Source organism: Mytilus galloprovincialis, chromosome 13, assembly GCF_965363235.1.
Source record: "Mytilus galloprovincialis chromosome 13, xbMytGall1.hap1.1, whole genome shotgun sequence".
In the NCBI taxonomy this organism is placed as follows: Eukaryota; Metazoa; Mollusca; class Bivalvia; order Mytilida; family Mytilidae; genus Mytilus; species Mytilus galloprovincialis.
Window position 1 is genome coordinate 13,736,726 of NC_134850.1, and position 12,586 is coordinate 13,749,311.

Genomic DNA, 12,586 nt, shown 5'->3' on the forward strand with positions numbered 1-12,586 from the left:
GTTTATCGCTATTTTACCTATGAGGACGTTGTCAATTTCATGTCAATTTCGTTAGCAACGCCACGTGCCTGCTTAGTTTCTAGCAATAATTTTTCCATCTCAAGCGAGTAGCATGATATGAAAAATATCACAAAAAAAGATCAAACGAAAAATGCACAAAATAGCGATAATATCAATTAAATGTTCACCAAGCTTTTAATTGCTCGATATACTTTATCTATGCCAGGAACAGATTAATTTAGCTGTATTTGGCTTAATTTCAATGCTCTTTGACCTCATACTTTATTTGGGATTTTTTTTACTTATAAGTCTTATGTAGATATTAAATATGTTGAGTCAAACTTAAGAAATAATTCATGGGGGCTTGAATATATCGTGATTTTACCACGGGTTGGCATGATTAAACTATTTATAATAGCATACCCTTGCAGAAATAAATCCTGACAATTTTTTTAACCAGGATATCTCAAGATTATCCTGGGAAATCCTGAAAATATCCTGTAAAACATTTAGCCCTTTTTTTAGGGAAAAAGTTGATGGGAGAATTTCAGGAAATGTCAGGACTTTCAAATCAAGAAGCTGTAAACTAGGGGAATTCTCAGGATATCTCAAGACTTTCAAAAATAAATATAATATAGACCAGGATATGTCAGGACTTTTCCTTCAACATTCATCCTACTTTCAGAAACTTTACACTTTCTTCCTGAATGAATAAACTGAAATAAAATCCTTAATGATTCCTGGTATTGGGACTTAAGAAATAATATAATCTGTATCACAAATTCAAATAAAAAATATCTTTGGGACTGAAATTAACTGTTGTTTGTTAAATTAAATAAGTTTTTTTGGCAAGGATTTGTGAAGGGTGATAGAATAGGGGGAAGAAACAAAAATTTTTTTGTCAAACATTTTTAAAATACCCAAATTATGGTGTTAATTAAAAATATTAAACATATTTTGACAGTTAACTTATTTACACAGTTACTGCTGATCTCCCTGTTCAGGAAGCATAACGAGTTTCAGTTTTACAGTATTTCAAAGTCAGAGATTTTTGTGATAAAAACAGCAGGGTGTCCAAGAAAGCTTGTCTGGCATAGTGAGGATTACTCTGATGTCCAATGGCAGTTTTGCAAGACGGGGCCACAAGTTGGGGCTACACCCCAGCTTGTCCAGAGGCGGATTTAGGGAGAGCCCAGGGGGTAAGGGACCCCCTTTTCTGGGAAAAATTTGGTTGATTATCTAGGGAATCACTGAGGCATGACCGAAACGGGCCCCCTCTTAGGCAGTCAGTGGGCCCCCACTTATGAAAATTTCTAGATCCGCCACTGTTGTCTGTACTTCAGAGTAATCTTGGACTAAGCCTATTTAAAGCAGGTTAAGATCATAATTTAAATGACATCAATAAAAAAATCACATTTGTATCTATGTACATGATGTATCTATGCAAATCAATAGTCTTTTTCCTTATTCATGTATGCTCTGTATGCCCCTTGTGGGCCCTTAATTGGATATAAAATATGTTCTGTTCTGTTCTGTTCATTCCAGCTATTTTGGAAGTGTTGAAACACACATAATTTTGTCATTGCCGGATATGCAGAGTTGTTTGGTTTTATTTATCATCTTCTTCTTCTTCCGAATACGGGAGTAGACTCCTAGGTAGGAGTGTAAAACTTCCCGGAACTTGTGTGCTATGTACATATGGACTTAATTTAAAAATAATATGACAAGAAAAATCGTTATCAATAACATATATACATTATGTACAGTGGCTTTAAAGTTTAATAAGTTGCTGTGGATCCTTCAAATGTTAGAGTGGATATGCCACTTTTGAAGGATTCCAGGGTGTCTGACATACCTATTGCTTCAGGTAGTGAGTTCCAGTCCGAAATAGTTCGAGGATAAAATGAAAATTTATAGAAATCTTTATTTGTTGATATTTGCCTAAATTTATGTTTCCCCCTAGTGCGTCTATCAGATATTGTTAAGTTGTCCTTAGGAACTTCAACTAACCCCCAATTTATTTTATAAAGCATAGTTAATCTAGCCTTTTTCCTTCTTAATTCTAAATTTTCCCATTCCAACGATTTTATTAAATTTGAAACTGCTCCAGGTGATCTGTCTTTATAATCATTGAAGACAAACCTGGCTGCCTTACGCTGTACCTGCTCAACCTGAGTGATGTGTTGTTTTTTGTACGGATCCCAGACAGGAGAAGAGTATTCGACGACCGGACGGACAAGTGATGTGTACGTAAGGTTAACCTTACGTGTGCAGTTTTTTAAGTTCCTAAGAAGAAAACCTAAGGTTTTATTTGCCTTACAAGTAATATTGTTTATATGTGTTCCCCAATCAAGATCATGGCTTATAGTTACACCTAAATATTTACTGTCTTTTACTGCTTCTAAAATATGATTATGCAATATATAATCAAAAGTGGAAGGTTTACTTTTTTTAGAAATATGAATAACATAACACTTCTCAGGATTAACATTTGCCAATCCTCTTCCCATTTTACTAAACTAGACAAATCTTTTTGAAGTAATTGTGCATACAGCTAAATTTTAATTTTATCTTCATTATATGTGTGTTTAGAATCAGAGTTGTAACTGTCATTATGTCCCGTTAGGGGCCCTTAATTGGAAAATAAAGAACTTTGAACTTTGAACTTACAGTGCCGGTGGCGGTACATTTTTTTGTAACTGGTATCTTTTGACCCTTCCTAGCTTTCCCTACAGATGTAAATTCTGATTTTCTCCAAGTTTATGTATGTGCCTTTCTATTAATTGTCGTCCGGCATATAAATAACTTAGAAAAAATATCAGATGAACAGCAATGATAGATTTCTCAACGTATGCAAAATGTAAACAAATTGTAGGACCTCGCGGTTTTTCGTAATTGTACTGAACAGGTCTGAACAGTTCGGCCCTAAATATACCGTCCTAGATGGTGACTCCACTTCGGCACTTGTTCATTCGCATGTACCATGTTCCGTTCAAACTAAAGATTATTTTTATTATACTTCATAAAAAACTGCATATTAAAAAATATTTGTTTGCGACATCCTTGATTTATTTTCACAATACCGGTACGGTGACGGATCAACTTTTGGCCGATATAATTTGGGACGAGATTGTCAACTCAATGTGAGCGTAAGTGCACTCTTGATTAATACGTCACCAAAATGGAGACTACGCTGATGGAAACCCGAAAAAGACATTTCCAGACAGAAAGATTTCAGATAAGTGCATTACAAATTTAATTTAACATGACAGACATGTGTATATTATTATAAAGTATAATTTATTGAAGAACTATTATTCTTTTTTGGTTTTTATTTGAGCAAAGCAACATCAGAAAGTCTGAAAGCATATTTTGAAAAATAATTTTTACATAAATTAAACAAAATGAATAATTGTTTTCACATATGATAACGGGTATAACTGGTAGATACGTAAACTTTATAAATATTGAATTGTGTGAATGGTTCTTTAGTGAATAATAAGTAGCTAGCAGGGTATGAAATTAGCAGTGGCCCACGGGCCATTGGCCCCTAAAATCTAGTGTGGGCTACTTAAATTTCTACTTTTTTTTGTATAGGACTATGTATGTGGGCCAAAAACAATTAATCTGTGGGCTACCATTGCCAAAGTCAACCCTGAGCTAGTTTTTTTTTAATCTTTTTAAAGTTCAGGGGATAAAAAGGGGGGGGGCTGTAAATGAATTCGGTTCCTTAGGTTAAGGTAACAGCTTCCGATGTACTGTATAAACAGGCAACAACATTTTTATTGATTGTACTGCTTTTAAACGTCTTAGAACAATTGATTCTTTGTGGATTTTTTTTTATACTTTTAGGGGATTGAATGATTCCATGCAGATTTCAGTTATTTATTCAGCAATACTACTTGGAAGAACAGACAGCAACATATTACAGAAAGAAGCAGAACTTTTCATGTATCCTTTTATATATCTGACGCATAATTTAATTTTTAATATTGGGTAGGGTAACAGGGGCGAATCCAGCCATTTTGAAAAGGGGGGGGGGTTCATACTTTATGTTCTAAAAAAAGGGAACCCCCTTTGATACGCCACTGGTGTACCATTTTTATTGGTAATTTAACAATATGAACAGCCATTAATAAAATTGGCCAACAAGTTTGCTTTTCGGAAAAACCTTTTTTTTTTTGCATTTAAACAATGTATCGAACAGGTCGAAAAAACAATTTTTCTTTCAATTTTAGCATTACATGTAGTTGCAGCTGAGGGTGAAACAAACATATTTTTTTTCTCAGGGTCAAAAACAAATTATTTTTTTCTCCAAAAACTAGAAACAAACTTTATTTTCCAAAAAATCCATAGCCCCCCACCCTGCAAAAATTAAATGGTTGCTGCCTAACTACATGTAATGTAATTCAAACAGTCAATGGCGGTTGTTACAAACCTACATAAAAAAACCATAAGATACCGCCATTGACAGTAAGATCTCATGCGACTCACTAACGAGCCCCTGTGTACCAGGGCAAACATACCTTATCAGTCATTCAGTGGCGTATTAAAGGGAGGGGTCTTGTTGTTTTTTTGGACAATCATTGCATTTAAAAAGGGACATATAGTTGGACCCCCATTTATCCTGGGTTGGGAACCACCCTTTTTGAAATGGCTGAATCCGCCCTTGCTTAGAATGAGGAATATGGATTTAAACTAATTTAAGAAAATATTTGCAATAGAAAAATTAAAAAAAAGGACTTTACTCAAATTTTGTAATTTCTTATAGAATTAATGTAAGACATTTATTGGTCCTGAACTAAGGACATTCTCAGGATATTCACAGGATATACCAGGATTATCCCAGGGCCAACTCAATGCAAGCAAATCTGTAAATCCTGACATGAGGATAATTTCCTGAGACCAGGTCACCTGAGAATCCTGAGAACAGGATTATCACAGGATTTTCTACTAGGAAATTTATGGTCTGGATGGTCCCTGGATATCCCTGGAATATCCTTGTTCCAATACCGTCCCATGTTTGACCCTATCTCAGGATCAGGATATCTCAAGATTGCCCTGTGATTTTTCTCAAGATTATCCTGTGATATCCTGGGGAAATCTTGTGATATCCTGCACTATTTTCGCAAGGGCATTTCGATAGGTTTGGATGAATCTAAATGACAATTATATTTATATATTAAATGTATACAAATAATTGCTAAAATAACACATTTTAATATCGTTTGTTTACGTTTCCAAGTGGTGATGATTTTCGGCTTCACAAGCATGTATTTTCCCGAAAAATGCTTATTTTCTGACGTCATCGTTCTATGACGTTGGGTAGCTCATTCATAAAAAAAAGAAAAATGATGTGGGAGTACGATTGGAACAGCCCAAAACAATATATTCATATTTCAGTGGCGGATCCAGAGGGGGGGTTCCGGGGGTCCGCACCCCCCCTTTATTTTGGCCGATCAATGCATTTGAATCGGGACATATGTTTTGCACCCCCCGGCACCCCCCCTTTGCCCTGGGCTAGCACCCCCCCTTTCGAAAATTCCTGCATCCGCCAATGATATTTCACCACAGGTTTACACTCAAAGCCTTTGAAGGACGTCATGTTAGAATTTTGTATAAACCATGTTTAATTTTTTCCATGAAACAAAATATAAATTTTTGTTATCAGCCCATTCATTATCAAAATGAATAAACAGACAAACAAAGATTTACCTTATCACCCAAGAACCTCTGAGGCAGTGACCAATAATATACTCTCTGTGGTAGTGTGTTAAATCTTCTATAGGTCAACTCTCTGACATTGCTGTTCACTGTAAAACCATCTGTGGTTGGTTCTTGTCGCTGAGCAATATCAACCAATGAAAATCCTTGTCTGTCTCTGGTGAAAGATGCTCCAATCTATCAAATATATTTCATACATAAAAACCATTTACCTGACAATAATTCAATTTTGCATTCATTGCATATACTGTGAATTCTTTGAAATTTTCAAAGAATTTAAAATTCCATGGATTTTGTGGGTAAAGTAAACCACAAGTTAAGCGTTCAATAAGTTACAAATTCTAAAATTTTTGCCTGCAAAATTCATACATTTTGTACATCTCATCAATGAATAAAATTAGGTTTCTTTCATTAACTCATCAATGAATTTTAGATACTCATTTATATAAGTTGATGATGGAAGATTTTAACAACCTTGACTGGCTATACAGTCCTCCCTCGTTTATATAAATTAACAGATTTCCCCCTATTAAATATAGATTGCTGGATATTAACCAAACAGAATACAGTTTGCTTGTAGTTAACCAATCAGACATACTACTGATAATGGCTACTGTAGAATCTTACCTGGGCTCTATTACAAGGTACTGGTACACTGTTGAGTCAGACCTATCTTACCTGAGCTCTATGCCAGAAGGTACTGGTACACTGTTGAGTCACACCCATACAAAAACAGGAGACACAGCCATATGGATTGTTTACACTCAGATAAAATGTATTTTGTTTACATTGGTCACAATTCCTTCCATACACATTTGTCTAAAAGAGATAGATGATAAAATGATAGCTGTATTCTAATCTTGTGTTTTCAAAATTAGAATTCAAGTTTTATTTGCAGTTCGAGGTTTTTTAGACAAATGATATACATGTAAGATCCAAGATATCTCATTTTGAGCCAATTATGGCAGCCAGAATCTTATAATACAAATGTAAAGTTAGAAGGAAATGACAAAATAATGACAAAAAAATACAAAATCGTGAAAAATATAAACATGTTAAGTCTTCATATTGATTTGTATTGTTAATAGTTTTGTGAAAAGTGAAATAAAACTTCTCCAAAGATCAAGGTTAAGTGGTTTGGGGTCAAAAACCAAACTTGTCAAAAAGATTAAGGTAAACATGAAATTGTAGGTTAATAAACTTATTTTTTTCCTTCAATATTTTTACTGCATGAATCAGGCTTTTCTTATATTATTTACATTTGACATGTCAGGGCTTTCGATGCTTTCTGTGCAGTATACATTTGCTCATTGTTAAAGACCAATAGGTGCTAAATTCTACCTTATTTTGACTATGAATGATTGTTGTCTCATTAGGTAAAAACACATCTTACTATTTTTATATTTAGTTAATGATAAAATCATTGTGGCAAAATTTACAACCTTAAATGTTAAAACAAATTTACCTTGCATGTACATTGTCTGGTAACAGAATCTGGTAGTTGACTTAAACTTCCTCTGGAGTCACACCTCTCTGGAAAACAAATGTTTATGACAAAATGTAATAAATGGAGAATGAGTCCATGGAACACAGATGTAAAGTTGTAAATGACAGGTAGGCATTCAAATTTAAAAATAAATGTTTCATAAAGGAATGATTTATTTTCACTTTCTGCAGATTGAGGAAATCTTGCCTGTTTGACAAATGTTTGAGGATATTTGATTTTTATGGTTTTGACAAATATTCCTATTAATAGTAAATTTGCAATTCCTAGAAAATTCAAATCTATGGTTACTAAATCTACAAAAAATGGCATTAAATAATAATGAATACATTCATTTCTTCCGATTGGTATATGTTTTTATGGATTGAGAAAAAAAATTTACCAAAAAAAAAATCAATTTAAAATTTATTGTCCTGAAAGTTTCTAAATTTTTCCCCTAGCAACAATATCCAAAAAAATTGTATTAACTAGGCAATATATTAAAAACAGTCTTAATATTACAAACCATCACTGATTCGACAATAGTCTCCTACAATTTGTGGATTTCCTACGTAACCCCTGGCACATCTCTCACATCGTCTTCCTTCATAACCTTGAGCACAGGCAGTACATGTCACCTGTCCATCTCTACGATCAATCTCACAGGTGGGGCTAAATCTGTGGGATAAATAGAAATCATTAAATACACAAAATCTGTGTGTAAAAAAAAATCATAAAATACTAAAAATGTTTGGTGCCATTCTAATATATCAGGCTATTTTGTACTGATTTTTATAAATTGTTTTGATATTGTGCATTACACTACTGTTTCAGATTAGGGGAGGGTAGAGTGCTTAAAAGCATGTTCCACCCAGCCACAATATGTATGTGTCTGTCCCTTGTTAGTAGCTGTGTTTAGTTGCTGCATGTCATTTGTTGTTGTGTTATAAATCAGACCATATGTAAGAATTTTTTCAGCTTGCATTGTTTTACATTTTGTCATGTCAAGGACACTTATTATAACTAGAGGCTCTAAAGAGCCTGTGTCGCTCACCTTGGTCTATGTGAATATTAAAGGAAGCAGATGGATTCATGACAAAATTGTGTTTTGGTGATGGTGATGTGTTTGTACATCTTACTTTACTGAACATTCTTGCTGCTTAAAATTATCTCTATCTATAATGAACTTGGCCCATTAGTTTCAGTGGAAAATGTTAGTAAAAATTTACAAATTTTATGAAAATTGTTAAATATTGACTATAAAGAACAATAACTCCTAAGGGGGTCAATTGACCATTTCGGTCATGTTGACTTATTTGTAAATCTTACTTTGCTGAACATTATTGTTGTTTACAGTTTATCTCTATCAATAATAATATTCAAGATAATGACCAAAAACAGCAAAATTTCCTTAAAACTAACAATTCAGGGTCAGCAACCCAACAACGGGTTGTCCGATTCATCTAAAAATTTCAGAGCAGATAAATGTTGACCTGATAAACAATTTTACCCCATGTCAGATTTGCTCTAAATGCTTTGGGTTTTGAGTTATAAGCCAAAAACTGCATTTTACCCCATGTTCTATTTTTAGCCATGGCGGCCATCTTGGTTGGATGGCCGGGTCACCGGACACATTTTTCAAACTACTAACCCAAAAGATGATTGTGGCCAAGTTTGGATTAATTTGGCCAAGTAGTTTCAGAGGAGAAGATTTTTGTAAAAGATTACTAAGATTTACGAAAAATGGTTAAAAATTGACTATAAAGGGCAATAACTCCTAAAGGGGTCAACTGACCATTTCAGTCATGCTGACTTATTTGTAAATCTTACTTTGCTGAACATTATTGCTGTTATAGTTTATCTCTATCTATAATAATATTCAAGATAATAACCAAAAAGAGCAAAATTTCCTTAAAATTACTAATTCAGGGCCAGCAACCCAACAACGGGTTGTCAGATTCATCTGAAAATTTCAGGGCTTTTGATCTTGACCTGATAAACAATTTTACCCCATGTCAGATTTGCTCTAAATGCTTTGGGTTTTGAGTTATAAGCCAAAAACTGCATTTTACCCCATGTTCTATTTTTAGCCATGGCGGCCATCTTGGTTGGATGGCCGGGTCACCGGACACATTTTTCAAACTACTAACCCAAAAGATGATTGTGGCCAAGTTTGGATTAATTTGGCCAAGTAGTTTCAGAGAAGAAGATTTTTGTAAAAGATTACTAAGATATACGAAAAATGGTTAAAAATTGACTATAAAGGGCAATAACTCCTAAAGGGGTCAACTGACCATTTCAGTCATGCTGACTTATTTGTAAATCTTACTTTGCTGAACATTATTGCTGTTTATAGTTTATCTCTATCTATAATAATATTCAAGATAATAACCAAAAAGAGCAAAATTTCCTTAAAATTACTAATTCAGGGCCAGCAACCCAACAACGGGCTGTCAGATTCATCTGAAAATTTCAGGGCAGATAGATCTTCACCTGTTTAACAATTCTACCACATGTCAGATTTGCTCTAAATGCTTTGGTTTTTGAGTTATAAGCCAAAATCTGCATTTTACCCCTATGTTCTATTTTTAGCCATGGCGGCCATCTTGGATGATTGGCCGGGTCACCGGACACATTTTTTAAACTAGATACCCCAATGATGATTGTGGCCAAGTTTGGTTTAATTTGGCTCAGTAGTTTCAGAGGAGAAGATTTTTGTAAAAGTTAACGACGACGACGGACGCCGGACGCCAAGTGATGAGAAAAGCTCACTTGGCCCTTTAGGCCAGGTGAGCTAAAAACTGACTCTAGGAGGTTGTTTTTATTTACAGTTTACTATAGTTTCTTAAATCCACCAATTTTAGGGTCTGTTGGAAAGTTGTCTCATTGGCATTTGTACCACATCTTCTTTTTTATTTTAAGTGTCATTCTGACATGCATATTGATGTATGGGTATTGCTCATTGTTGAAAGCAGTACATTGACCTATAGTTTTAATTTCTGTGTCTTACATTGTATGGTTTCTAAACCTTAGAAAGATCTTATATTAATCAGCCAACCAGGTGCTCCGCAGGGCGCAGCTTTATACGACCGCAGAGGTCGAACCCTGAACAGTTGGGGCAAGTATGGACAAAACATTCAAGCGTGATACAGCTCTGAATTTGGATTGTGATCAAATTTTTGACATTACATGGTTTTTTTTTACACAAAACAAATGTCAAGATTTTACAAATCAATTAAAGATTTCTTCTTCAAACTTTTTAAATCTAAAATTAAATAGTTGACACAGCATAGGTTTCTGACATAGAATGAATGTGGTCTAATGAACTTAAAAGGTTTTTTTTGCCTTTGAGCAATTCACTATGCTGTTGAATATTAATCCTCTCAAAAAAATGTTTGAAGAAATTTTCTTTTTATTTATGAAATCTGAAATGAGAAAAATTAAAACCCCCCCCCCCTTTTTTTCACATCCCTGTTTCCCTTTTTCCAAAACTGATATCAATTCAAATTTCTAATGGAGTTTGCAACAATAACTACTCTTTTAAATACATCATAAAATATTAAAATGTCGTGCTTGTTATCACTGAATGGTAAAGATTGGTTGGTAGTAAAAGTGAATATACATTGTTTATTGTATAAAACAATAAAAAAAGACTTCATCAGCAACATTTTATATTGGCAAATTTCCAATGAAGTTATTTACATAAAGTTATTGGCAAATAAAAATAGAAAATGATATCATAGTCATGTCTGGCAAATGTCCAACATACATTATCTAAAAACATTTTAGATAAGATAAGGAAAAAAAGCTTCATCAGCAACATTTTTTATTGGCAAATTTCCAATGAAGTTATTTACATAAAGTTATTGGCAAATAAAAATAGACCAGATGCTCCGCAGGGCGTAGCTTTATACGACCGCAGAGGTTGAACCCTGAATGGTTGGGGCAAGTATGGACACAACATTCAAGCTGGATTCAGCTCTAAATTTGGATTGTGATTAAATAGTTGACACAGCATAGGTTTCTGACACAGAATGAATGTGTTCTAATGAACTTAATTTTTTTGTTTTCTCTTAGAGCAATTCACTATGCTGTTGAATATTAATCCTCTCAAAAAAATGTTTGAAGAAATTTTCTTTTTTCTTTATGAAATTTCAAATGAGAAAAATTGAACCCAATTTTTTTAATCACATCCCCCTTTCCCTTATTCCAAAACTAATCTCAATTAAAATTTCTAATGGAGTTTGCAACAATAACTACTCATTTAAATACATCATAAAATATTAAGATGTAAAAAAACTGCTTGTTATCACTGAATGGTAAAGATTATTTTAATTTATCAGTTGGTAGTAAAAAGTGAATATACATTGTATATTGTATATAACAAAGATTTAAGTTGATTCTGGACAAAGAAAGATAACTCTAATTAAAAAAAAATTGCTATTTCACAATATTGTGCAATTAGATATTTCTTGCCATTGCGCAATACTGTGCAATTGAAAAGACTTGCTATTGCACAATACTTAATATAATAATTTTAGACCCTGATTTGGACCAACTTGAAAACTGGGCCCATAATAAAAAATCTAAGTACATTTTTGGATTCAGCATATCAAAGAACCTTAAATCAGACTAAGTTTAATTTTGGACCCTTTGGGCTTTAGTGTAGACCAATTTGAAAACAGGACCAAAAATGAAGAATCTACATACACAGTTAGATTTGGTATATCAAAGAACCCCATTTATTCAATTTTTGATGAAATCAAACAAAGTTTAATTTTGGACCCCGATTTGGACCAACTTGAAACTGGGCCAATAATCAAGAATCTAAGTACATTTTTAGATTCAGCATATCAAAGAACCTAACTGATTCATTTTTTGTCAAAATCAAACTAAGTTTAATTTTGGACCCTTTGGACCTTAATGTAGACCAATTTGAAAACGGGACCAAAAGTTAAGAATCTACATACACAGTTAGATTCGGCATATCAAAGAACCCCAATTATTCAATTTTTGATGAAATCACACAAAGTTCAATTTTGGACCCTTTGGGCCCCTTATTCCTAAACTGTTAGGACCAAAACTCCCAAAATCAATATCAACCTTCCTTTTATGGTCATAAACCTTGTGTTTAAATATCATAGATTTCTATTTACTTAAACTAAAGTTATTGTGCGAAAACCAAGAATAATGCTTATTTGGGCCCTTTTTTGGCCCCTAATTCCTAAACTGTTGAAACCAAAACTCCCAAAATCAATCCCAACCGTTCTTTTGTGGTCATAAACCTTGTGTCAAAATTTCATAGATTTCTATTAACTTAAACTAAAGTTATAGTGCGAAAACCAAGAAAATGCTTATTTGGGCCCTTTTTGGCCCCTA

The 12,586-nt window shown here is 33.7% G+C and overlaps 1 protein-coding gene across 7 annotated transcripts in view; it reads right to left on the reverse strand.

Annotated features, from left to right (window-relative positions):
- Positions 1–12,586, reverse strand: part of LOC143057180 (basement membrane-specific heparan sulfate proteoglycan core protein-like) — a 188,417-nt gene that overhangs the window by 81,042 nt on the left and 94,789 nt on the right. For all 7 annotated transcript variants that reach the window (XM_076230436.1, XM_076230440.1, XM_076230437.1 and 4 more), the window contains 4 exons: positions 7,734–7,885; positions 7,190–7,257; positions 6,403–6,543; positions 5,716–5,901 (listed from right to left, as the gene is read on the reverse strand). In XM_076230436.1, the coding sequence (XP_076086551.1) occupies positions 5,716–5,901; positions 6,403–6,543; positions 7,190–7,257; positions 7,734–7,885 (547 nt within the window). The remainder of the gene's footprint in view (positions 1–5,715; positions 5,902–6,402; positions 6,544–7,189; positions 7,258–7,733; positions 7,886–12,586) is intronic.